Source organism: Prionailurus viverrinus, chromosome B1, assembly GCF_022837055.1.
Source record: "Prionailurus viverrinus isolate Anna chromosome B1, UM_Priviv_1.0, whole genome shotgun sequence".
Taxonomy (NCBI): domain Eukaryota; kingdom Metazoa; phylum Chordata; class Mammalia; order Carnivora; family Felidae; genus Prionailurus; species Prionailurus viverrinus.
Genome location: NC_062564.1, coordinates 44,352,319 through 44,379,891, shown reverse-complemented (window position 1 = coordinate 44,379,891; position 27,573 = coordinate 44,352,319). Strand labels below are relative to the sequence as shown.

Genomic DNA, 27,573 nt, shown 5'->3' with positions numbered 1-27,573 from the left:
TTAAAAGGATGTCCCAGGTAGCCTATTAAAACACAAGAGCAAAAAACAAAAACAAACAAAAACCCCAAACACCACAATAGCAAATGCAGACAGTATGACCCATTTTGAATGTATTTTAAGACAGATATACATATGTATGTACAGATATTTTCTAGAAGAAATAGAATATATGGAAAATATCTATAGATATTTTCAGAAGAAACTTCAAATGGTTATTGGGGGAAATGGGGTGCTAACTTTTTTTTTTTTTTTTTACCTCTTAGCCTTTTATAATATTTGAAAAAAATTTACATAATGAACATGTATTATCTTTATAGTTTTTTTTATCTTTATAAATTTTTTAAAAGAAACTAAAAGACCTGCTAATCCAGGTTATATAATTAGAAAAGACCTGGATTCAAATACTGGCTTTGCTAGTTACCATCTGTGTGCTGTTAAGATACTTAACCTCAATTTCTCCATCTCTAAAAAGGAGTCGATAGTACCAACCTCATGCAACTGTTGGTAGGATAAAAGGAAATTATACGTGTAAGGCACTTAGCATAACATACTGTAAGAAGACAACTATTAGCAGCTTTGCTATAATTATTATAAATATCATAAACTTCAGAAACTGAGTGTCTTTAGAATCAGATTTGACAATTCACTCAAGGAGGACCATCTCAAAGGCAACCAATTTCCTTTACCCAAAATTGAATCAATCTGATTAGTACAGGAAAGAGCATATTTAGTAAGATTAAAAAAAAAAAAAGCTATCACAGGTAGCAGGTGGGCTGACAGACACGGTAATCACAGCAAAGTCTGGGTTTTAATTAATTATTATCTAACTAGAATAGCCTTCTTCATTATGTGGATACCTATCCAAAGAGCCAGAATACTCAATACAGCTAGTCAGGGGACCCTGCTTTTGACAAAATGCTGAATACATAGGAATACACTTTTTTAAAAAAGTAATTCAAGCTTCCAACATGAGTTTTTTTCTTCTTTCAATATACAAGAATTTCTCATTTTCCTAAATTTATGGCAGTGATAGTTCATGCACACAATTTTACCAGTTAATTACAAATAACATGTCAACTGAGTGGAAGATATAAAAAAAATGAGATCTCCATAAAAATTAATTCCAAAAAAGCATATTGAATAGTTTTTTTTTTTTGAGTGAAACTTTTCCTCACAGAGTTTTTTTAAAATTGGGGCTTAGGGGTGCCTGGGTGGCTGAGTCAATTAAGCGGCCAACTTCAGCTCAGGTCATGATCCGGTGGTTCACGAGAGCCCCACATCAGGCTCTGTGGTGACAGCTCAGAGTCTGGAGCCTTCTTCGGATTCTGTGTCTCCCTCTCTCTGTTCCCTCCCCTGCTTGCACTGTCTCTCTGTCTCTCTCTCTCTCAAAAATAAATAAATAAACAAACATTAAAAATTCAGGCTGAATATCATCAAGTCAAAATACATCAAGTTTTGAATCTGGCCTTTAAACTAAAAGTACTCTCATAAAGTATTACTCTAACAATATTCAATTTAATTTTTTCAACACACCAAGAACACCTCCTAAACTTCTATATAACAACTGAAAGGATATTGCATTAAGATAGATTAAATCAATATGCAGTACAACTGGTTTGAGTCCATCATATTACAATTTTAACACACCTTCCTGGTATTAGAGAATAGTTTCAAAATCAATACGATGGATTAAAGTTTGAATTACCCCAATTACAACTATAAAACAAAAATAAAAGGTCACACACACACACACACACATTTAATCCTTTTCAAATAGGAAAATAAAATAGGCTCCACTTAACAATGTATCTACTGTAAGTTTGTCAGGATTTAAACCTTTAGAACAGTAACCATTTCAAATTACACAAGCAGTTACATTTTAATACATTAAAGCGTTATTGTAGCTTTCCTGAGAGTAACCTGAAGTTCTCACCAAAAAACAAACAAAAAAAAAAAAAACCCAAAAATCCGGCAGTTCACTGAGGCTCTAAGAACTGCATGCCTACTTCATAGATCATTACACTGTGCTGAGCTGACATCTGGAGACTGTACTGACCTGTACCCATGAAGCAAAGAGAAGGGATGGAGGAGAGAGAGCGTATTAAAAGAAAAACACTTCTTAACACACCCGTCACCTATGAGCATGAACTGTCGGTAACATCATAGTAAAATACACCTACTTCTAATTTTCCAACATTCAAAATACAGCAAGAACATAACCTACCACAAGCAGATCTTTCTACCCCTTCTCACCCCCACACAGTGCTTTGCCAAGAACACAAGCCCAAGAAAAATAACCAATGCAATTTCCTTGTTTACTTAAAGAATTTCAGAAAACATGTTGACTGCTTCCGAAGCTTCTAAAACAAATGAATTTTCAACATTTAAGAGTTTTTATGATCACATTTGAAATACGATAGCAATGATTCCTTCACCCAGTAAACATACAGTTTCAACTTTATAAAAAGGGTTAATTTTACACTGCAGTTCATTAGCATGCCTTGTTTGCAACCAGAAGGAAGAGGGAAAGGGGGTGGGGGGAGCAGCAAAACACACAAGATGGAAAACATCACTACCTCCTTTGGTGGTTATGAATAATTTTAAATTACCACAAGATGTATGGGAAGAGTTCATGAATAGAAAGAAAGGGGGTTGACGGTCTGAACTGGCCCCTTCCACATTCATGCTGCTGTCGGAGAGAAGGAATTTATTTACACTGCAGTGCCTGGCAGCAAACATGGCTGCCCCTACCCCCTTTAAATCTGAATAGTCTTCACTCCCTCAGCAAAACCATCAAATGATGGCCATGTCTCTGCTGTCTTGACACCATAACACTAACACATTTCCTCCTCCCCCAAAACAGCAAAACCCCACACCTCCTCATTTCACAACAATCACCACACTAGAGCCACTAGCTTCTTCTACATTCTCTAGCCTTGAAAGAAAAGGCCCAGAATACACAGAAATGTAGGAACAAAAGGCTTTCCCTTCCTTTAGCAACCCCCTTCCCCTTCTCTCCCTCCCACTCTGTGATGCTTGGTCGGTAGTTCTCATCCTTCTCAACATTCAGTGCATTTCCCTCCCTATGCCAGTTCCAAGTCTTCCAGCTTCTTGAGTCTGCGTCCCATCTTCCTATGCATCCTGTCTCACCAATTTCTATCCCTTTTCCTAATCCACCTTTTCCTTCACTTCCATCCCCTCGTTTCCTTGATGCCCCATTTCTCCAGACGATTCTGTCCCCTTCCCCCAGACTCTCCAAGTTTCCACACTGCACCCCCAAACCTAGTTCAGTTCACCCAGGTCCCTAATCTCCAAACCTAACTCTTCTTCTCGTTCCCTGCCCCTCCCCCGTTCCGTCTTTATCCCCGCCCCCATCCCACCTTTACTCCCAATTCCCACCTCAGCGCCACTCCGTCGCTCATCCCAATCCCACCTCCTCTGCCCCACCTCCCCATCTCCACACCCCCCACCTGGCCCTCTGCTCTTCCTACTGAGCTCCCCTCGAACCCTTGCTGGCCACCAGCTTGTCCTCCCATCCTTGTTAGGGGGTCTCTCTCTCTCTCTCTCTCTCCCCCCCCGGGTCCCATCCCTACGTCGCTCCCTCCTCGTCGTTCCCTCCTCAGCCCTTCCTTCCAGCACACACACATACACACACAGACGCATTAACTTTACCTTCAGTTTGTTCCATTCTAACCCCCCGGCCGTGTCAGTACGATCACAGGAGAGACACGGAGGCCCGGAGTGGGGCTGGGGTGCGGGCAGCCGCCGGGGCTGCGGGGGGAGGAGACGGAACCGAGCTAGGCCGCATGAAATCCCCGGGCTAGATTTTCCTCGCGCCGGACGCCTCTGCCATGGCTGCCGGCACCGAGGAGGGCCGCGGCCGGCCAGGCCGGGCGTGAAGCTGAGATGAGGAAGGCTGCGGGAGACGGGGTGGCCAGGGGCGGTGGAAGGATGATGGGGGGTCGCCGCGCAGCCGCTGCTGCCAGAGAGAAGGCTGTGGCTGGCGGCCGCGCCGGAGCAGCAAGGTCCTCGGGGCTCTACTCGGCCTTCGCACGCCTCTCCGCAGCGACCAGTGGACAGTCCCCTTCGGTCTCCGCCTCCGTCCTGGTCGCCGCTCCCGCCGCCGCCGCCCGCTCCCGCCGCCGCCGCCGCCGCCGCGCACAAAGCCCCCCCACCCGGGCTCTCGGAACGCCGCCGCCGCCGCCGCCGCCAAATCCTCAGCCTCTCATTGGCCGCTGGCCGCGGCGCCTGCCGGGAAATGCAGTCCCGTGTTTGGGGGCAGGGGGTGCGAAAGGAGGAAGAAGGTAGTCAGCGGGGCGGAGAGGAGCTGCCCGGGAGAGTCTAGACGAGAAGTGAGACCGCAGGCGATAAAAGCAAAGACAGGAAGGAATGATACGAAGGGGAGCTTAAAAAAAAAAAAAAAAAAAAAAAAAAAAAAGACTTTAGAAAGCTAGGTTAAAGGTTGGGCCTGTGAGGTAAAATTGTGTTCGTGCGTGTTCTGATACTTATTAAATAATAGCACATAATAAACAGCATATGGTACTCCTCAGAGTGACACTGCTGTACACTCCTTAGATGTTAGAAACAACCTACAAACGAGTGCCCGGTTAAGATGACCGGGAAAGAGAAGAACAATTTATGTGCAGCCTTGGCTGCCTTCTGTCCGACAGCTGTCAGAGAAGAGCTCCCTATTTCACAGGAGCCTGCGTCTGGAATCCGTGGCCAGCAATTTCAGTTTTGAGCCTTGGGGGATAGTCGCTCATCCAGCCTCGGATGTGAGCCCCGGATGCCCCACCCCGCCCCCACACCCCGTCCCGCCCCACAGTCTCAAGCCGTGGCGGCATCTCAGTCGCTATGAGGAAGCGCTGACCTCCCTGGCAGACACCGGGCCCCGCACGCCTTCTTCCTGCTCGCACTGCGGGCCCGGAGGCTTGTGGGTAACCAGGAGGACGTCGTCAACGCCGACTGCAGCCCGGACCCCAGGGACCGAGAGGGCTCAGTGTCCGTCACGTGCCTGGGTCCTCTGCTGCTCACAGCCAGACCTTCGCTTCCAGGGACGGGAGGGCATTTGTCCTCCACAGAGCTCACTCAAGCTTGAGAAGAGGAAAAGAGACCCAAATTCTCTGTAACCCTCTAAGCGCTCCCCCTTCTAGGAAATTTATGTTAAACAATAGAAGGTGTGTGACATAGTAAAGTAGCTTTGCAGGAGTGTGCGAAATTTGGTGATTATTTCCTGGGGCCTGGTGGTAATGACTTAGAATGTTGCAGCACAAGAGACGTGAACGTACGAAGGAAACACAGCAGCAGAGAGACAGCGAAACCTATCCTCTGCGTTATGGTCTGAGAATAAAGCCGTATCACTACTAGATGTTACACTCTGCACCGACATTATAGTTCTGGATCTGTTTGGCACGGCCACAAGAAATTCCTGATATTTTTATCTTAAATACCATTTAAACAAGAAATTAAAAGATTCCTACAGATCAATTATTTTAATGATTACTAATTATGTTTCAGGGTTTTAAAAACATAACCCTGTTAATAATACTGCAGATGATATTGATAATTAAGTGTCTCATTACTGTCAACCATTAACTATTTCTAAACCTATTTCTATGGTTTGTGCAGTACCAAAAGTTAAAGGAATCAATCCGAATCTATTTTTGTTTACTTTAAATGTCTTTTTAGAACACAGACATCTTAAAGGAGGACACCTGAGAGGTTAAATCTTTTTTTTTTCTCCTATGATCCTTTCCACCATCATCCTTCCTTTCCACCTTCCTGTAAACTCCTTGCTTTGTTGACAAACTGTTGCTTCGACCTGACACCTGGATTTTCCCCTTGAGGAGAATCTGATAAATTGTCCCCAGGGATTTTATTTTAATCTGCTTCTAAGTGACAAGAGTTTAAAATTGAAGTTGTGCTGGGGCACCTGAATGGCTCAGTCGGTTGAGTGTCTGACTTCGGCTCAGATCATGCATGATCTCACACCTTGTGAGTTCAAGCCCCGAATCAGGCTATGTGCTGACAGCTCAGAGCCTGGAGCCTGCTTCAGATTCTGTGTCTCCTCTCTCTGCCCCTCCCCCACTCGTGCTCTGTCTTTCTTCTCAAAAATAAACACTAAAAATAAATAAAAAATAAATAAATGAAATTAGTTATGTCAAGTAGATGTATAATCTCTTCCTGCAAAACATTAGAAAATATATTGTTAATAATATTGGATCTTGAGTCATATTTAGAGAAACGGCCTTTAAAATTAATAATTTACATTTTCAGCATCTAACATCTTCTGAGGTTCAGATCATGCTTTCTCTTCTCCATACAAAATGAGCAAACAGTTCATTTGAAGACAGCAATCAAACACAATTCGCAGGGCCACAGTTATGGAGAAAAAAATTTTTTGTTTCTCTTCCAAAGATTATATCCAAAAACTCCTAACATGATAAATCACTTAATCATGAAAGTCAAAAAATTGCCAGGCCTGAGAGCAGAAGGCAAACATTGCTTTGAACAAACAGATTTCAATAGGAAGGTTCTTAACCCTTCCCTTTTTAGAATAGGATTGCTGACATATGGCTGTGGTAGAAAATCTAGCTCATCTTTCCAATACTGAGCTTGGAATCGTTCATCTGGTTTATGAATACTTAATGATTTTCACTGTGCCTGGTTGTAAGTGAATACAATGCATGAATAAGAATATTTCCCGGTATAAAATGTCTCCCAGGGAACTGAAAGGAATATTTTTGCATCTTTATGATCTGTTCCAGAAAAGTACATGTTTATGATAGTGCAGTGATTAATTTATGGAATTAATTTGAAAATTATAACTACGCAGCCCTTTAGAGCTCAACATTTGCCATCGGGAAATTTCAGGAAAGGAAAGGTGAAGAGACCAAAGCTTTGTAGATTTTGTTAATTCTAGTAAACACAGAACGTGAAGTGAAACCTTTATGTGGAAACTCGGGCATCAGACATGCACAAAGGGCCCTCTCGTGGCCAAACTGAAAAGTTTTGCTTATTTAATATGGTTGATCTAACTGGTTATTAGCTGAAAAATGCTTTGTGGATTAAATGCAGTCTACATTAAAAAAATAATAATAATAACTGAAATTCAATACCCGCCATCTTTCATTCTTACAAATGTGCAGCCCAGATGACTAGGGTCTGTGGTCAGCTCACATGTTAAGAGAAGTATTATCCGTGTGAAAGCGATTCCTTGTTGTCTGGTGTTAGTCCAAGTAGAGCCACTAAAAATGCTGTTTTTCTTCTAGAGCCAGAGGAAATGGATGAGTAGAAATAACAAGAGAGCCAGAATATTTCTGCATCTTTCACTTTTCCAAGATGGCTCAGTTACCCAACCTAGGAATTGAAGTGCCCCAAACCTGTAGTGCCTACGTCACTGTACGGCTACTATAATATACATCTTAAATGCTATTTGACATTTCTACAAAAACTACTATCATAAACAATATCTGTTAAGAACGGGTTTATAAAGCAAATTACTTTAGTGGAATTCATATTTCCATATGAAGATTTCACAGCATTCCACTCTTAGGCCTCGGAGAAAGGAAAGGGATGTTTTCCTAACCATTCCCGCCCTTTCTGCCACTCCCTCTCCGCCTAGCTCTCGGCGCCACCCCAACCCAGGCAGTTGCTGATTCGGAGGGGTGGGGGTGGGGGAGTACATCAAAGTGATGTAATTCGTGACTTTAAGATGGTTACCATGGCGACTATCGGGCACATTACGCCATCGGTAGGGTAAGAGGTTCTTTAGCCTTCAATGAGGGTTAGCCCACAGCTCATAGAGTATGGACGGGCGAAAAAACGTCAGTCTTGCCCCCTCCCGCAGTACAGCCTCTTCTTAAACTGAGCCCAATAGAAAGGTCATTTAGCTGGTGGCAGCTGGACCTTCGCTGCCTCCAGGGCTGCCACAGCGAAGGACGCCCTCCCTCCCCGTAACCCGAGCGCTTATTGGTGGGTGGTGTCGTCACTCAGAGCGACGTAACGGGTGAGGAAAGAGGTGGAGCCATAGAGACTTGGCCCGGGGCCCTTCTAGATGGGGAGCTGGGGGAGGGGAGACTGGGAAGGGACTGGAGGACTGAGGCAGCCGTTCCGGGGAGCCGGCCCAAGGAGGTAGGGGTGGGCGGGCCAAGTCCTCCAGCTGTTATTCGGAGGACTTCGCCTGCTTTTTTTTCCCTCCGGAGCCCGGTCGCGCCGCATCCTGCTCTTCCCATCAGCGTCCAGTTTTCCCGACAGCTTCCAGTTCCCCTCAGCACTCTCCTCAGCCCTTGACCTCGTGCCCCTGCCCGCCCCCCAACTTTGGAGCTCAACCTCCATTCCCCCTCCCTCGGTGCTTCGCTTCCTCTTTTCTCTTCCGTACCCCGCGCCCGGCTTCTCCTCGGCTTCCTTCCATAAACCTGGATCGCCTACAAGGTTGTCGCCCCCGTACCCGCATCATCCCCGCACCCAAACACAAAGAACCTCCCCCCCCCGGGACCCCGCTACCACAAACACAATCCTCCAACACACTACGTGCACAAAAGCCGAGAGCGCGTTTCGCCCCTGTGTCGTCAAGGGCCTGAAGCAAAGGTAACCCGGGGAGCCCGGGGCCCCCGGCGTGTGGGCGTGGGCGGCGCGATGGCGCAGGCGGGGCTCCCGGCAGTCCCCGCCTAGGAAGTGGTTGCCCGCAGCTCCGGGCGGGAGCGCCCGGGGGCCGGAGAGCAGGCTAACCGCCGGATCGGGCGTGGCATCCCTCCAGCAGACCACCCGCCCTTAGCCTGGGTTTAGATGTTTTTAGATGTTCCGAAGGATTATTTGAACTCCTGTTCAAAATGTCAGCTCTGTGGTTGAGGTTTCCGTCCAGGAGAACACCCTGGTCTAGGCCTTTTCCAGCTGCAGGAAGGCAGAGTTGACGCTAAGGGATATTACTAAAGCACCTTGCTGCCCTTGGCTGAAAAGCGCCCCAGGATGGAAAAGGGTTTTGATAAAGCTTATTTAAAGGTGCAAAGCTCAGTTTGGACTCTGGAGAACCACCAATACAGGAAACCGATTTACCTCCACTTGAATTATTAGTAGGTACCATGTTATCTCTTCACTGCTACAGGAGTGTTTAGTGAGTACTTTCAGTCTTTAAAGTTTGGGGCAGCTTGGCCAAGTATGGGGGAAAAGCTAAGTGAAACAAATTCAGGATATTTACTTCATTCTACCTGTATTCTTAGACTACAAACAAGTGTGTATTGCTTAGCTTCTTTAATAACCTGGCAATCATTCTAGTGGGTTACTAGGTGTTACTGACCACAAATAGAAGTCTTTGAAGACCATATCGCCATCATGAACACCGTTATACTAGAACTTATTTCTGTTTGTTGGGATCTCAAAGTACCATTTCCAGATCCAGGGCTGAGAAAACATTCATGAACTTGAGAGAGATTTTATGCCTTGAATGGAATGTGCAAATTTTCTACCCTTGCAATAGTAAACACTTAAATCCTGATATCTTTATAATTGATGTGTTTTTAAAATACTAAATCGTGTACTTACTTCTGTCTAGGTTCCTATGTTGACTAGTTGAGACAAATATAAATATGGCTTTCTACAGTTATAATACAATCTTAGCTATTGCCCGAACAAGGTAAGCTGTGGAATCCCCCCTTCCCCTGCCAAATTCATATGAATTTTCTTCTAGATGAAAAAGATATATGTGAAAGGATAGGCTGGTTACACAACAAATTAAAGCTTTGCTGGGGGCACCCAGCTGGCTCAGTGGGAAGAGTGTTGGACTCTTGATCTCAGGGTTGTGAGTTCAAGCTCCACGTGGGTGTAGAGGTTACTTAAAAATAAAACCTTTTAAAAAAGTAAAGTTTTGTTGCCTTTAACTATCCTGGTTTTTAGGAAGCTCATATTTTATGGTATTTAAACCTACCCTGAATTTTCTATATGCCTTAGAACTCAGCCTGAGTAATTCTGTAGATGTATGGCACAGGTAAGACAGAAGACATCATGGTTTTAGAGTGACACCTCCATAATCAATAAATGTTACATGCCGCCCTTAGATATAAAAATGAGTACAGTGGCTGGCAAACAAACCAGTCCTAGGCCGCATAACTGCCATAGTAGGGTCTGTTATCACTTACTATTCCAAAGTATATTCACTGAGAACTTACTTTGTGCCTGATACATTGCACATTTTGCCTTTTGGCCCTTCAAAATGTGTTTTATCTTGGCATGCTTCAAAAACAGTCCACAAGAATGGAAAAGCCATCTCTTTGCCAGAAGAGCTGTCCTTGCCAGGAACTTTCTTTGCCTAGATGGGTCGAATTTTTATTTTCAAACAATCTAATGTGCTAATTTAACTGAAGATTATGAGCTATTGTAAAACTACAATATAGAAATCTATGGATGGGGTGCCCAATTCTAATTCTTACCTAACATTCTTGAAGAATCTTAGGTGAAGGGCATTTCAGCTGTAAATGTCTCTCATTTGGGGGAGTCCATGGGCACTACACAGACAAAGCGGTATTATGTGATTGGTTAATACCCACGGAGGCCATGAAGAGTTTTGTTCAAGCAATCTTACTTTTTTTTTTTTTTTTTTTTTTTTGAGAGAAAGCAAGTGAGCGGGCAGGAGAGGGGCAGAGAGAGAGGGAGAAAAAGAATCCCCAGCAGGCTCCACTATGTCAGCACAGAGCCTGATGCAGGGCTCAAACTCACAAACCTTGAGATGACCTGAGCCTAAATCAAGAGTCAGATGCTTAACTGACTGAGCCACCCAGGCACCCCTCAAACAATATTCTTATTGTCAGCAGAGTAACTCGAAGACACAAACGTTCCACCTGTTTCATGAGAGTAGATAAAGGCAACACTTTCAAACACACACCGTGATGGAAAAATATTTGCTATTAGATTTTTATTTTATTGATTTATTTATTATTATTATTTTTAATGTTTATTTTTGAGAGAGAGATAGAGTACGAGCAGGGGAGGGTCAGAGAGAGAGAGGGAGACACAGAATCTGAAGCAGTCTCCAGGCTCTGAGCTTTCAGCACAGAGCCCAACGCGGGGCTTGAGCTCACAAACCCATGAGATCATGACCTGAGCTGAAGTTGGAGGCTTAACCGACTGAGCCACCCAGGTGCCCCTGCCATTATTAATTTTTAAATTAATAGTTGTGGGGTTTCTAACTTGTAATATACCAGTTATTTGTAGGAATTAACTTATTAGTATTTCTTCTAGAGTATATTATTCAACCATAAAGTACCTTGTTCTTCAACTGGGGTAAAAAGTTATATTTCATTCGTTAATGACTATCATGTGCTTTTAAAATACAACCTTAAAAACTGTTGTTTTATTTTAACCAGAGAAAATGTCTATTTCTTTAATTTTTGAGTTTGTCCTAGTATGTGCTCAACTCAGAGGATGTTGCTTTTTATTCCAGATTCCCTAGCCATTTTGTCCATCTCACCAGCTCTTCTTACTCCCCATCATTTGCATTTCTTCACTTGCCAGATTCCCATTTAAAGAAAACATATATGAAGGACTATGGAAGCAAGAAGTATTCCTGTCCTAATCAGTCAGGCAGTAAAGTACTGCACTTACGAACTAGAATAATACAAAAGCTACACACATCAACTTGCTGGCTACAAGACGTCCCTGGTAAACCTCAGCTGGAGCAAACCCCAAAAAAGCCACAGGTGACAAACCCTGAGCCCACGAAAGGAACTGGCATGAAGATTAAAGAAGAAAAGCGATCTTATAGACAAAAAATTATGGGTGAACTTAAATATTATTACAATGGATTTTATTTACTTTGGATTGACACCAAAGTTGCTGCCCGGATGGTTTGGAGGCTATTGCATGGACAGGTGCTGACCAGACGAGAGAGACGAAGGGTAGGCAAGCGTCATACTTGAGAAAGAAAATGTAAAATTAAAGTGAAGTGTTGGGGAACCAAGTAGTAAACTCGACGTAAAGTTCATCCTAAAAATCCCAAAGTAGGAGTAGTAACTGATGGTGAGAACCAGAGTTTCTGATTGAGTTTATTTGTCTGAAACTGACTGACCCTCCAACTTTAGGCAAGATTCTTATTTGCCTATAAGATGATTATAATTGTATTTTCTGATCTCCCCACAGAGTGGAGAAACTTCGGGTTTGATCTGTGCACCCGAAGTAGAAACTACTGTTGATATATTCTGTATATGCATTTCAAAAATCAGTTTTTAACAGATACTGTATTATTAAAGTACAGGCCTCTAACTTAGATGAAAGCTAAGAGATGCCAATAACATGTTTTGGTTGTCATAGATTCCCTTGAAGGTGTCCCATAGATATTACTTCAGAGCTGTGGTAAAGAGGAAAACTCTACCTTTCCATTTTATAAACAGAGAAAATCTGTTGAGGGTTTTTAACACTTTAAGAACCAAGGCAGGCTTTTTTGGTTTCTATTTTTTTTTTTTTTTTTTTGGACATGCCCTAAAATAATGAATACTGCATATGCATTTAATTCTTTAGCTCTTGAGAACTTGTGCTGATTTCTTCCGCCTGGTTCCATTTATGGTGTTCCTCATTGTACCCTTCATGGAATTCTTATTACCAGCATTTCTGAAATTCTTCCCAGAGATGTTGCCATCAACTTTTGAAAGTGAATCCAAAAAGGTATGTAGGATTTTTTTTAATTAAAAAAAATTAATAGACTTTATTCTTTAGAGCAGTTTTCACATTTATAGAAAAATTGAGCAGAAAATATGAAGGGTCCCCAGGTACCACCTCCCATTTCTCCTATATTAACATCTTGCATTTGTGTGGTCTGTTTGTTATAACTGAAGAACCAATATCTAGATATTATTATTAGTTAAATTTCATACTTTACATTAGGCTTTACTTTTTGTAATGTACAGTTCTTGGGTTTTGAAAATTGCATAATGTTATGTATCTACCATCACACTATCACCCAGAATAGTTTCGCTGCCCTAAAAATGCCCTGTGTGTCATTTGTTGTTCCTCCTACCTCCCCGAATCAGTGGCAACCATTGATCTTTTCACTGTCTCTATAGTTTTGCCTTTTCCAGAATATCAGATAGTTGGGATCATACAATGTGCACTCCTTTCATGGCTCATTTCTATCAGTGTATAATATTTCACTGTGTGAATGTACCACAGGTTGTTGAATTCACCTGTTGAAACATATCGTGGTTGTTTCCAGTTTTTGGCAATTATAAATAAAGCTGCCATAAATAAATGTCTGTGTGCAGGTTTTTGTACGAGCATAAGGTTTCAACTCATTTGGGTTCCTAAGTACATTGAAAAGCAATTGCTGGATCATATGGTAAGACTGTTTCGTTTTGGAAAAAAAAATAACTGTCTCCCCAGGTAGTGATACCGTTTTTTATTCTCACCAGCAACGAGAGTTCCCATAGCTCTTTGTCTTCATCAGCATTGTGTTGTCACTGCTGTGAATATTAGCTATTCTAATAGGTGTAAAGTGATATCTCATTGTTATTTTAGTTTGCAATTCTCTGATGAGGTGTAATATTGAACACATGCTTATTTTCATATGCTTATTTGCTACCTGTATATCTTCTTTGGGGAGGTATCTGTCTTTTGCCAACTTTTTAATGGAGTTGTTCATTTTCTTATTGTTGAGTTTTAGGAGTTCTTAGTATATTTGGATACAAGTCCTCTATCAGATATGTATTTTGCAAATATATTCTCCCAGCCTATAGCTTGCCCATTCTCTTAACTGGCTTTCACAGAGCTAAAGTTTTTCATTTTGAGTACAACTTATCGATAGATTTTTTTCTTGGCTCATGCTTTTGGTGTTGTATCTAAAAACTCATTGCCAAACTCTAAGTCACCTAGGTTTTCTCATATGTTTTTTTTTTTTTTTTTTAATTTTTTACGTTTTATTTTAAGTAGGCTTCACACCCAGCATGGGGCTTGACTCACGACCCTGCGATCAAGAGTCGCATTGCTCTACTGACTGAGCCAGCCAGGTGCCCCTCCTGTGTTTTCTTCCGGATGTTTTATAATTTTGAGTTTTAAATGTAAGTCTATAATCTGTTTTGAGTTAATTTTGGTGAGAGGTGGAACGTCAGTGTTAAGACTTTTTTTTTTTTTTTTTTTTTTTTTGCGTGTGGATACCAAGTTTTTCTAGCATCATTTGTTGACAATGTGATCCCATGGAATCGTAACTTTTTAACTATTAAAAAAAAAGAAAACAAAAATCAACTGCTATTGCAGGGACTAGTTGAATAGTAGGTTTAGCCAGACAGACACTTTAGTGCTTAAGACTCGTCCTGGAGAAGAGGGATCCTCATTGGATGGTCACTGGGGTGGCCCCTTCATTCTTTCCATGCTGTGCCACTCTTACTACACAGAGGTACAAAGGCATGAACACCACATTACAAGAGGACAAAAAGGACAACTTTTATGTATTTGTTTTTAAATGTTTATTTCTTTTGAGAGAGACAGAGAGAGAGTGTGTATGCAGTGGGGGGAAGGGTGGTGGGGCATGCAGAGAGAGAGGGAAAGAGAGAATCCCAAGCAAGCTTCATGTTGTCAGCACGGAGCCCAATGTGGGGCTCAATCCCACAAACCGTGGGATCATGACCTGAGCCCAAATCAAGAGTAGGACACCTAACCAACGAGCCACCCAGGCACTCCTGAAAAGGACAACTTTTAAATGGGATTGGGAAATGTCTCATAGAAGAGATAGCTAGGCGACTGAGACTAGAAAAGTGGTAGAATTTTGCTGCAGCATTGGAAAGGCTTTCTGGATAGAAAGAGTAGCACTTACAATGGCTTAATTGTATAAAAGAGTATGACAGAATCTGAGACACTGAGTGCTTCTTTGTGGTTTGAGTAGGGAATACAAGGAGATCCATGGTGGAAGATGAGACAAAAGTGATGTGTTGGGTCAGGTTGGAAAGCGTCTACCACCCTAAGGAATTTAGAGTTTGCCTTTGACCATGGTGAATGATGGAAGGTAAATTTACACAGAGGGTGAGTAACATGATTAGATCTGTACCTTAGAAAAATAATTTTGCTAGCTGGAAGGATTGAAGAGGGCAGAACCAAGGGAGGGAAATCATCTGGAGTGCCGTCACAGTAGCACAGGAGTGAGAGGATTAAATTATGAAAGTGGTATTAGGAATAAAAACTTGAAGATACATTTGAGATAGGTGTTAGGGGGTAGAATCAAGCTTCAATATTTAACTGACTGGTAGTGGTTTAGTTTACTTACGTTTCAAGTAATCAGGACCTAGAATTAATATCTTGAGATTCCAAGGAATGTATTTGTGCGTGCAGGAAGATGGGGGCAGAGAGGAAGTGATTTATCTAAACATTCCTCTTTCCTCAACACTTCTCGTTCCCCAAACATACATATACACACATCATGGCCAGAGTTTTAGAAAGTACCTTTTTCTTTCTTTCTTTTCATGGAGATGAATGAGACAGACAGAGTAGGTGATGATGGAGGGAAGCAGGTTATGGGAGGCAGGACACTATTTACATCAGATTAGAGCACCCATTCACTCTTATCATGCTTATTTGTTACACTTTTACATTAATTTATGGAAATTTTGGATTATCATTAGTCACTAATGTTTGTTTTTCCCATTAGACGAGAAGTTCCATGAGGGCAGGAATTCTTCTCTGTTTTTGCCTGTTTTATCCCCAGCACCTAGCACAGGGTAGATGCTCAGTAAATAAATGAATAGATGGATGGATGGATCTCATGATGGTATTGGCATTGCCATTGTGTGATTTTTCTTTTCTTTTTTTTTTTTTGGTTGCGTCTCTTCAGATCTTTCTAAAAATCAATGATTGCTATGATTGGCTGATCATTAGAATCTCTTGGACAACTTAAAAAATAGAGCTTTCTCTTTCTCTCCATCCCCCTGAGTCCTGACTATGGTTATTCTGAAAATGCTACCACACTGCATTTCTGATAGTGAATGAGGATTTAGAAATACTTGTCAACATCGAGTCTTAAGAGTGTACATTTAGGGGCTGGCTCAGTCAGTAGATCATAGGATCTTGGAGTTCAAGGCCCACCCTGGGAGTAGAGCTTACTTAAAAAAAAAAAAAAAGGAATGTACATGTAATTCTTTTTTGTGTAGTGCTTTGTTCACATCTGTTGTAACACTTACGTCAGTGTATTATAATTAATTGTATCTGTTTTGTATGAAACTACGTGCTACAGTAGCATAGAGTTACTTTCCCAGTTTCTTTCCCAGTTACTTTCTGGCTCATGCAAAATCTGGGACCACTGAGACCGGAGGTTGGTCCAATTAGATGGTTTGGTTGTACCAGGCTAAGAGATAAATTCTCATTCTAAATAATGACAAAGGCTGCCATTGAGGGGACAAATTGGATCTATCAAATATTTATGATCATTGTGTTAGTAACAAATAAAAGGTAAGATTAAGGAGTCAAGTTGCAAACAGAGGCTAGTTTTTATTCTGCTTCTCACAAAACCCATTTAATTAGGTCTGAAAATAATATTAACACATGAAGTAGGGATGAACAATAACAAGGTGGTGGTTATTTTTTTCTCATCTTTATCTATGAAGTTGCAATCATGAATGATTAACTTCCTCCTCTTCTATTATTAAGGAAGAAAAACAGAAAAAGAAAATGGCTGCAAAGTTGGAACTAGCAAAATTTCTTCAAGAAACAATTACAGAAATGGCAAAGAGGAACAGGGCCAAGTTGGGAGACGCCTCTACACAGTTCTCATCCTACGTCAAACAGGTGTCAGTCTCTTTTGTAATACCAGACAACAACTTCCAGGCTGGCAGTTATATGAAAACTTCATGTCATCATGGAGCTTCCAAATTGTTCATGGTCTCTGACTTTGCAGATACCTTAGTTATACAGATACAATACTGCAAACATTTAGAGATTTGCAGAAAAACTCATTTTAAAGCAGTCATGTGTTGAAGACGTTGATAACTTCGTGGAAAGAACCGTAGATCTAGAGTCAGACTTGTGAACTACTCCTGATTTTTCAGTTGACTTAGACTGACTTGGACAGATTTCTCCTTTTTGTACCACAGGGCCGACTTCCAGACATAAGATAGAGTCTGTGAATGCCTTGATGTGTCTTTCAAATAGTCTACAGGGAAGGTTAAATTAAGTAAGAAATACATTTTAGGGGCACCTGGGTGGCTCAGTCGGTTGAGCGGCTGACTTCGGCTCAGGTCATGATCTCGCGGTCCATGAGTTCGAGCCCCGCGTTGGGCTCTGTGCTGACAGCTCGGAGCCTGGAGCCTGTTTCAGATTCTGTGTCTCCCTCTCTCTGACCCTCTCCTGTTCATGCTCTGTCTCTCCCTATTTCAAAAATAAATAAAACATTAAAAAAAATTTTTTTTAAATACATTTTAATGAACCTCTTTGTCTCATTGCCTAGGTTCAGACAGGCCACAAGCCCAGTACAAAGGAGATAGTTCGCTTTTCCAAACTGTTTGAGGATCAGCTAACCCTGGAACACCTAGACCGACCTCAGCTGGTCGCCCTCTGCAAACTACTAGAACTGCAGCCCTTTGGAACCAACAATTTGCTTCGCTTTCAACTTCTGATGAAACTGAAGTCTATCAAAGCAGATGATGAAGTAAGAGCTTAACTATAGCCATAGGGAATCAGCAAGGCATGGGAGATCCCTTAGGGTGGCTTTGTGATAAAGTGCAATATCTTCTCTTAGATCTTCTCCGGGACTGGTTCTGGCAAACCATTGAATGGTTTAAACAATCATTACCATGACAACGTGAACTGTGATTACTCATTTTAGGAGTTGTTTGTCTTACTCTGACGCACTTTCTGGAGAAGGCCCTCACAAGCAGTTAGTAATTTAGTAATCTAAAGTAGTTAGGACCTGCTGGGAAGGAGCAGCAGCCCAGGAGATTCCTGAGAGTCTTCCATTGCTAAGGCCAGTGCTCTACCCCCACACCTCAGCTCCCCTTCCTCAGAGCTGATGCCAGAGTAAATATTCTGCCCGGTGAGTTGGCCTGATAAGAAGGGGTGACAGGTCATAATGCAGAGAGGGGAAGCAGAGCCTGGGCATCTTATGGAGGAAAAGGCATTGTAACTACTAATTAGGCTCCTTAAAAAATGGAAAGAATGTTTTTTGAGTCAGAATCAGCTGCTTTAAGGAAAGCATTCTGCCTGAGGGAGCAAGATTCCCAGAACTGAGAAAGCACCATCCCTTTGGCCTCATTTAGATTTTAGCTGTTGCTTCCAGAACTTTGGAATAAACAATACCGGTCCCAGAAGTACTGTAGTTTTGGGGCACAACAAGCAGAAACTGTTAGATATTTATTGAGAGAGTTTTGTGGACCAGAGGTAGGGCTGTGCCCCAGTGGGGGCGGGGTTGGGGGGAGAGTGATACTGGGACACGCAGCAAATGGTAACACTGAAAACTTTTCAAGTGGAATATTGTCTGATGAAGCCTAAAGCTGCCACGAAGGGGAAGAGATGTCACAACCAGCCAAAATGCAAACCAAGAGGGGAAAGAATTACTTGGATGAGAGTGTTGGGGAGGAGTTATGGGACTATCTCTGATACTATTAATACCTGTTGGCAGGATTCCCTTCATTTCCAACTGCTGCGCCTTTAGTCAGTGCAGAGGACAAGGTGTGAGAGATGTAGTGTTTCCCCTGATTTGTTGGAATTCAGGCGTTTGGTAAGATTGGGACGGAAAGATCCAGTACCACTGCTTATGTTTCTTTCAGATAATTGCCAAAGAAGGGGTGAGTGCTTTGAGCGTGTCAGAACTGCAGGCTGCCTGCAGGGCCCGAGGAATGAGATCCCTGGGTCTCACTGAGGAGCAACTGAGACAGCAGCTCACAGAGGCAAGTAGCGGCTCTCCCGGGCCACTCTCACTAGAACTCTCTTCCCTGCAATTTGCAGACCTCACTTTGCAATGTCGACTTCTCAGGCGAGCCATCTTACCTTAGTTTGCCTCATGTAATTGAGCAGTGGGACACTGAAGCAGCTAGATTTATTTTGTTTTTAAGTTTACTTATTTATTTTGAGAGAGTGCAAGTGGGGAAGGAGCAAAGAGAGAGAGGGAGAGAGAGAGAATCCCAAGCAGTCTCCGCACTCAGTGCAGAGAGCCTGATGTGGGGCTCGAACCATGAGATCATGGCCTGAGTTGAAGTCAGATGCTTAACTGACTGAGCCCCCCAGGCACCCCAGAAGCTAGATTTACTTTTTTGATGGAGACAGGGTACTCTGTTAGTTTTCTGTTGCTGCTAAGAAACTACCACAAACTTAGTTGCTGAAAACAGCACCTGTTTGTTAGCTTACAAGTTCTGTCTGTCAGAAGTGCAAAGCTTCTCGCTAGCCAGACCCCTGTAAGCTTCTCATCTCAGACTTCCCCTTTTTGACCTCTAGCTCCACATTTAGAGATCTCACGTGATTAGGCGAGACCTAGTTAGATAACTTCCAACTTTAAGGCCTACTGACTTGGGACCCTAATTATATCTGCAGACTCCTCCTGGCAGCACCTACATTCATGCTTGAATAACTGGAAGGAGGTGTGGGTGCACTGGGGACGGGGAATCTTGGGGCCACCTTAGAGTTTTGCATACTTCAGCTATTTAACGGATTTGGGCAAAATCTCTAATCCAAGGCCTGCCACGTGTGAATCCGCCCGGAGTTCTAAACCTTGCCCGGTGGCTCACCTGGGACCACTTTTCCAGTTAATGCCTCAAGCCAATGTAAAGCCCTGACTTTGGCAGCAGATGTTTCATAGTTTCCCTCAGACAACATATTTTAACTAAGAGCATCAATGTTTTCGAACAAAGGAGCAGCTCCTGTTAAAATTCTCATAACTGTAAGAAGTGCTATCAAGTGTACACAGTGTTTTGGAATGGGAGTCGCTGTTGTGGCTTCGAAACCAGGTCAGGTAGCTGTTTCCTCTTACATGTCGGGCCTGCTCTGGCTGGAAGGTGAACATACTGTAGAGAAAGTTTCTTAAAATCATTTATTTCTTGAACATAGAGTATTGGGTGAGTTCATACTGTCAAATAGCTTTCTTGAGAGGGTGTATCATTTTTACCACAAAGAAGTGAGGATACTAATCCAACAATATGACATCCAGCACTATGTATTATTTAAAAATTCCTGTGTCACGGGGCGCCTGGGTGGCTCCGTTGGTTAAGCGTCCGACTCTGGCTCGGGTCATGATCTCATGGTTCATGGGTTCGAGCCCCACGTTGGGCTCTGTGCTGACAGCTCAGAGCCTGGAGCCTGTTTTGGATTCTGTGTCTCCCTCTCTCTCTGCCTCTCCCTTGCTCACACTCTGTCTCTCTCTCAAAAATAAACAAACATTAAAAAAAATTAAGAAAAATAAAAATAAAAATTCCTGTGTTAGGATACAGGCAGACACTTTATAGAAAGGAAAATCTAAAAATGATAATCAGATGAAACATCTTAGTTTCATAATAAGATAAATTACAACTACGAGATATCCCCTTCACCTATTATGTGGGCAAAGATCAGTCTGATGACACACTGTGTTGTTGAGGGTTGGGGAGAGGGGTGCTCATGCATTGCTGAGAAAAACCTCCACATAATCTTTCAGAATTTAAAAATGCACTTACTTTGACCTAGAAATTTCACTTGTGCAGTATGATATATCAATAAGATTATCCATTGCAGCACCATTTATAATAGCAAAAGATTGGAAACAGCCTGAAGTTTATTAATAGGAAAATAATCAAATTGTGGCATTTCCATGCAACAATAGAACACTTAATAGATGTTTAAAAAGAAAGAGGCAGCTCTATTAACTACTGATATGAATCAATCTCCAAGATATTTTAGTGGAAAAAAAGTCAAAGGGCAGAACAGTGTATATATATCATACTTTATGTAAAGATGAAACACCTATAAATGTATGTTTGTATATTCACAGGACAACTGGTAACACTGATTGCTTCTAGGGCGGGAAACAAGGTAGCAAAGGGTAGGAGTAGAAGGCAGGCTTATTGTTACTGATTACATTTTACTTTTTGAATTTTGTCTCTGGTCATGTATGATCGCTCTAATAATATTTAAGCTTGACCAATTTGGTTCTTGAAAATTACGTCTCATGGAGCGCCTGGGTGGCGCAGTCGGTTAAGCGTCCGACTTCAGCCAGGTCACGATCTCGCGGTCCGTGAGTTCGAGCCCCGCGTCAGGCTCTGGGCTGATGGCTTAGAGCCTGGAGCCTGTTAACGATTCTGTGTCTCCCCCGTTCATGCTCTGTCTCTCTCTGTCCCAAAAATAAATAAACGTTGAAAAAAAAAAAAAAAGAAAGAAAATTACGTCTCATTTTCATTTTAAAGTTTATTTCCTTGGTTATGCATGAGTCTTATTTTTTCTTTCACATTATCTGCTTTGTGGCTAAGAAAAGATACTGAGCTGCTTTGATCCACAATTGGGTTGAAAGTTTAATGGAACACCCCCTCTCTCACTCTGATCCCACTGGTGTGAGGGGGTTGCACAGCACAACTACTGGCTCAGAAGCCCGGAGACGAGCATTATCCTTGTGCCGTTGTTTACCAGGGTGTGGCTGGGGAAGCTGTAAAACCAGGGAAGCAGTAGATGACTGTGGGTCATGTCCAGTTTTAACATTCTGCGATTCGATCGTGTTTTATCCTCCTCCCGTTCTCCAGTGGCAGGACCTCCACCTGAAGGAGAATGTCCCTCCTTCTCTGTTGCTCCTGTCCCGAACCTTCTACCTGATAGATGTGAAGCCAAAGCCAATTGAGATACCACTAAGTGGGGAGGTGAGTACCTGGGTTTATGGAGTTTCGGGATTTCTGTTACTGGGGCCTCTCCATAAATGTCTTATTTCCTCTTGCAGTTAGGGTAGACCTTTCTTTTGGAATATCTTTTGGAATTTGGTCCAACTGGCTTTAAAATCATTTTAGAATTCTTTAAAAAATTAAAATCATTAAAACTAGCTCCAACTCTAGAGCTATTACTTTTTTTTTTTTTAATCCCAGCTTGATTTAGGAATCCCATTTATTCTTTCTCTTTAGCTATCTTGTCTTCAGCAGCAGACTGTTTTCACCACTTTGTTTTGAAACTAAATAGTCCCTGTTCTTTCGTGTCTATTTGTCCAGATTCCTATTAATTTTTAAGCAGTGAATGGCCAATCTAGAATGTAAACTATTTGTTTTCCTTCAACTCGTTTCCTTAATCATTTTTTGTTGCCTTTAATTCAGCAGGTTTTTTTTTCCCCTCCTGGTATTTTACTGAAAAACCCAGGATGGGCCCAATCACTAGAGCATCTTGCTCTGATCAGAAAGGACCTCTCGGGGCACTTGGGTGGCTCAGTTGGTTGAGCGTCGACTCTTGATTTTGGCTCAGGTCATGATCCCGTGGTTGTGGGATTGAGCCCTACATGAGGCTCTGCACTGAGTGTGGAGCCTGCTTAAGCTTCTCTCCCTCTACCCCTCTCTCCCACTCACGATCTCTTTCTTTAAAAAAAAGAAAGGGACTCTCACTTCTCTACTTTGTGGCTTCATGTCTAAGTCAGAACCTGCATGGGTAAGAAAGGAGAGACCATTACAGAAGACGCTGCACATGTGGTTTAGTGAAGTACTCTGGATTGGGGACCAATCATTTTTAATTTAGTTAAGCTAGTGATTCCTCGGACAAGCCAAGTGATATTAGATGAATTCCAGCATGAAAAATGTACTTCAGGGAACACCACCTTGCTTTTCCTTTCCATATTTCCAGAGACTAATCAGATTTGGGCTTTGTCTGGGAAAGACCCTGGGGAGAGTAGGAGCAATTTTGGAACCCAGACCATGTTCTAAAAGGCAGCCTACCTGATTCTTACTCTATCTTTGGTCATTAAGACAGAACAAATTTGTCATTCTTAGACTGTTCTCAGAAGCAAGGAAATCTTGGAATAGTGTAATATCTCAGAGCTAAATTTGTATTTCCAGAATTATTCTAGAGGGGCATAAGCCCTTTATCCAGATGCTGCTTTCTAGAATGTTTGAGAAAAACCTAGAAATCAAGGACAAAATGACAAGCTCCTAGGCATTTTATTAGTTTTTTTTTTTTAAATCCACGTCTTTAAACGTCTATTTTCCATATATACAAAATGAGAATAAGTAGCATGCTAGGTTCTGTAAAGACTTTAGAGACATCAAGTTAAGTATACTATAATTTAGGATATATGTAGCTTTTTTCCCTCCAAAGTGCACAAAGAAATTACTTATTTCCAAAGAGCAGTGACATATTTACTTTTCAAATCTAATTAATATAATTCTTGAAAGTAAGTTATCCAGCTATTCTAAAATACCATCCCTTACATTTTCCTCATGTTGCAGGAGCTTCTCTTAAGCAGCACCTACCATTTTAATAATTCAGACAAATTTATCACTTATTATTAGACACCAAGATGATAAAGATGTCAATTTTGACTAAGTTATATCAATGCTATTAGAAGCTGATGAGGGGCGCCTGAGTGGCTCTGTCAGATGAGCGTCCTACCCTTAGTTTCGGTTCAGGTTACTCTCAAGATTTGTGGGTTCAAGCCCCCTGTTTGGCTCAGGGCAGAGCCTGCTTGGGATTGATTCTCTGTCTCCCTCTCTCTCTGTCCCTCCCCTACCCACTCTCTCTCAAAAATAAACAAACATTAAAAAAAAAAAAAGCTGATGAATGATTGTTGTTGAGAGTGAGAACAGGATCAGAATTGACAAATCAGGAGCTTGTTCATAAATGGGGATTTTTTTTTCCAGATTTTACTTTTTAAGTAATTTCTACACCCAACGTGGGATTCAAACTCACAACGCTCAGACCAAGAGTCAGTCACACACTCCACCAACTGAGCCAGCCAGGTGTCTCAATGACTGAGGATTTTTAATACTAGGATCTCCTTAGGGTGCAACTTTTGTATATAGGGTGCTCATAATTCAAAGATAATAATACTAAGTTGCTATTTCAGGGACATATTTCATATGTTCTCACAAAGGGTATAATTGGAAGAAGTCAGGGATTTAGTGGAAAGCAAGTTGTGCTAGAAAGCATTTATTACTCTGAAGTGCTTCTGAGTTTCAGGAATAACAGAAAGCTTATGTTTATATAAAATATCTCTCTTCCTAGTCTCCAAAGATGGATATTCCTGTGGAACCAGCTACTTATCCTGAATCTAAAGAGAACCTGCTGGATGTAGCACCTCCACTGAAGGGAACTAAGGTTGGACAATTACTTTTCATTTGATTAATCAGCTTTAAAAATGAAATAAAAATCAGCTTTTTAAATCCCTCAATGAAACTGTATTTGAATACAGTGGTGTTCTTTAAATAAGGAATATTTATTGTACTAACAGATCTATTTGTAAGAAAGGTCAACATTTGGCTATATGCAATTAGGTTCCAAATGTAGCCTCTTGAATCCTGTGCCAAAATATGTCATTGTTACAAGTTCCTGGCAGTCATGGCAGTGTGACTATAGATCTGGTGCACATTTTGTTTTAAACCCGTAACCTAACTCTCAGTTCTGATGTTTAAGGATGAGGAATGTATACAACTGCCCCCAGTTACCCCATCGTCCATATTGCCACCTTCACCTGTTTCATTACCGAAAGGACTCATCCCTTCTGCTAAAGAAGCTGTAAGTGTCTGAAAAAAGAAAGCCTTTTCTCTCTGGCTATTTTTAAGGGCAGGGAGAATCTAGAATTGTAACTATTGCAAAACACTGCACAGTTCTTCCTGTCCTCCAAACAGGAAGTTGTAGGCTGAACTTTAGTCATTTTATAACCACTAACATTTTTAAAACTCGGTTATCCAAAAGCGAAACAAAACAAAACAAAACACCTTATCAACCAATGCAATCGTGGATCAGGACTAAACATGTTAAGCCTAGAAGCTAATTACAATATAGGCAGATTCTTATTTTCTTTTGTGCCAGATGGAAATAGTTCCCATATGTTGTGTATCTCACACAGGCTTCAGATGTCAGGAAATACTAGCAGGAAAGCAATTTAAATCTTAGGAGAAATGCATGTAAATAAGAAATTACTTACTATCCATTTCTCCCATTTGGGTGAAAGAATTTGGGGCAAGAGCAGAAGCATGACACAAGTAAGTGGGGGGGGGGGGGGTTCATGGGAAAGTTGGATGGTGACTGTCTCCACTGGCTCCTGACCACCAAAGAAGAGAGCCAGCGAACATGCAGACATCTGGGGGTGAACATCCAGGGGCCTTGCTTGCAGGGCTCCCCCTTTAAAATTTTTAAATTTTTATTATCAAGGTAAATTATAACCTTGGATCTGACTTTATGGTCTGTCATTATTTGATTAAGAAAATACATGGGGCGCCTGGGTGGCGCAGTCAGTTAAGCGTCCGACTTCAGCCAGGTCACGATCTCGCGGTCCGTGAGTTCGAGCCCCGCGTCAGGCTCTGGGCTGATGGTTCGGAGCCTGGAGCCTGTTTCCGATTCTGTGTCTCCCTCTCTCTCTGCCCCTCCCCCGTTCATGCTCTGTCTCTCTCTGTCCCAAAAATAAATAAACGTTGAAAAAAAAAAAAAAAAAAAGAAAATACAAGAGGGACTCCTGAAGAACTCACACATCTGACTGTGACCAGTGCCTAAAGTCCTTATGTTTTATACCTAGACACTCCAGGTCAAATCCCAAAAGACAACCCAGAACAGCAAGGCTAGTTCAAAAGGAGCATAAGGACTACTGAGGACGAAGCTCACTCTCTCCAGCTCCCTGCCCTCCGCAGTGGCATCCATAATGGGCCGCCCAGCTAAGACGATCTGTGTCTGGTTTGAGAAGAGATCAGCCATTTCGTCCTTGGGGCCTTGTAACCATCCAGATGATGTCAGCAGTGAGACCAAGTTCAGACCGTTTAGAAATATAATTGCAAAGCCAACTTCCTCTGTACCATTATGTCATCCCACTAAACTTTGTGTAAAGCCCCCTCCCCATGTTATTTTTGAACAGCTTCGTATTTGTGTGCGTGTCCTCTACGGAAGGAAAGTTTTCGCATAATGGAATCAGCTTGGCACCTTAGATAGCTTGAGTGAGAACTGGAAACTCCAAAACCATCGTAAGACCACCTCACTTTTCCAGTGATCCATCAGTATGAATAGTGCCCTGGAAACAGAGCACCTTATGAAATGGGATGGATGTACTCGCCGGTAAAGTCTTTCTGGATATAAAGAAGAAAAAGCTCTTTGGAGAAGAAAATGGGGAGTTAAGCAGACTGGCAGTCCAAAAGGCTTGGCTGCTGCTTGGCTGTTCTGAGACATCCCCCTCTGGGGCCTGCAGAGGCTCCAGGAATCTGGGAGGCTGCCACTATTCCAGCACATGTGGCTTTCATTAGCCACCATTTTGCCAGGAAACCTAATTAAGGGTTTAAGACTTAACCATTTGTCTGTGCTGGGTGTATGTTTTTCTAGTCTGTCTTCCACAAACAAGACTATTTGTTGGTCATAGGGGTTGTTAAAGTTTGATATAATCCCTGTGCTACCCAGTAACAAGTATTATGTTCAGATATTTATGTTTGGTGTGTTCACGATTATTAATACTGAAAAAAAAAACCAAAAACAAAAAAAACCCTTAACATAATAGATTGCCATGCAGCTGACCCAACAGCTTTCTTCCCTTGGGGAATGCTTAGAAAGAAAAGATACTTTGGCCCGGGGGTGATGAAATTAGTTTTCTTTGCTTGCTGTGAAATTGAAAGCGGTTAAGTGGAAGTCAGTTAAACCAAGTAAAACTCAAATCTCTCTCTCTGGGATCACCTAAGTGAGGACTGTCATCAGCACTTCACAGCAAAGATCTGTACCTTACGATGCTTTTTAAGCCTCCTCTCCCCCAGAGGAAAAGCCCCACCACAGCCTGCTAAATGACAAATCCCTACTATGCAGGTTCCATGGATTTTGCTGTTGGCCCAGCAAGGTGATTCACAATAAACTTTCCCATTTTTAAAATGATGGGCGTTTGTTTTAATTAGCTCACATTCAAGTGTTAAAGGTGGGAAAGGGCCTAGCTAGTCAACTTGTTCAATCCTGTTTAAGCTGAATGATTCATAAATACTGTTGGCTGTTCTCCGGTTCTTTCTGGCTTTCCCTGTAAGCAGAGTGGGATTGGTTAGGTCAAGGGGCCCCTGGGCAGTTCTGGCCCCAGCTGGCCCTCACCCATTTTTTTTCTACATCTAGGCATCTGAGACACCTGATACAGCCCTCTTCCCGTTCTTAGGATAGTGGCTCAGAGAAGTCAAGGATGTTTCTTTGGGCTCATCATCACACAGCACTCTTGGCTGTCAGGCTCTATGTGATTGTTACATCTATCCCCGTGCTGAAACCGAGCTGGTGTTGTTCTGGTAAACGATTAACAACCAGCTCTGGCTGGGTGTGAGGGGATGCCCTGATTTGTAGCGCTCGATTTCAAGCTGCCAACAGGCGGTCACTGAAGAAGAGTCAGAGGTGTGCACGATCAGCTCCAGCACACCACCAACCCCAGCCCTCCTTGAGCAACAAGGGGCAAATCTGTAGTTGGCAGCATGTTCATTAAATGTGTCACTTATGCTCCAATCCAAGCATCTGGGAGGCAGAGCGGTA

General features: G+C 42.3%; 2 protein-coding genes across 13 annotated transcripts in view; one reads left to right on the top strand and one right to left on the bottom strand.

Annotated features, from left to right (window-relative positions):
• Nucleotides 1–4,152, bottom strand: part of NSD3 (nuclear receptor binding SET domain protein 3) — a 119,747-nt gene extending 115,595 nt beyond the window's left edge. For all 5 annotated transcript variants that reach the window (XM_047855238.1, XM_047855242.1, XM_047855243.1 and 2 more), the window contains exon 1: nucleotides 3,673–4,152. The gene's annotated coding sequence lies outside the window, so the exon portion shown is untranslated. The remainder of the gene's footprint in view (nucleotides 1–3,672) is intronic.
• Nucleotides 4,153–8,069: 3,917 nt separating this feature from the next.
• Nucleotides 8,070–26,946, top strand: LETM2 (leucine zipper and EF-hand containing transmembrane protein 2). 8 transcript variants are annotated; one of them, XM_047855365.1, is made up of 11 exons: nucleotides 8,070–8,133; nucleotides 9,551–9,631; nucleotides 11,435–11,888; nucleotides 12,508–12,651; nucleotides 16,615–16,752; nucleotides 17,411–17,611; nucleotides 18,729–18,848; nucleotides 21,660–21,773; nucleotides 24,109–24,201; nucleotides 24,517–24,618; nucleotides 25,619–26,946. In XM_047855365.1, exons 2-11 carry the CDS (start codon nucleotides 9,585–9,587, stop codon nucleotides 25,679–25,681), a joined length of 1,476 nt encoding a protein of 491 aa, XP_047711321.1. In that variant the 5' UTR covers nucleotides 8,070–8,133; nucleotides 9,551–9,584; the 3' UTR covers nucleotides 25,682–26,946. The 8 variants fall into 8 exon arrangements, with proteins under 8 accessions (XP_047711321.1, XP_047711326.1, XP_047711320.1 ...); XM_047855370.1 differs by having other exon boundaries at nucleotides 8,085–8,133; nucleotides 11,506–11,888; XM_047855364.1 differs by lacking the exon at nucleotides 8,070–8,133 and adding an exon at nucleotides 8,140–8,589.
• Nucleotides 26,947–27,573: the final 627 nt, after the last annotated feature.

Coding starts and splice junctions, on each gene's coding strand:
- LETM2 (XM_047855365.1), top strand. CDS start 9,585: ATGGCTTTCTACAGTTATAATACAATCTTAGCTATTGCCCGAACAAG. Junction 11,889..12,507: donor CCAGACGAGAGAGACGAAGG/GTAGGCAAGCGT, acceptor TTAATTCTTTAG/CTCTTGAGAACTTGTGCTGA. Junction 18,849..21,659: donor TGAGACAGCAGCTCACAGAG/GCAAGTAGCGGC, acceptor CCCGTTCTCCAG/TGGCAGGACCTCCACCTGAA.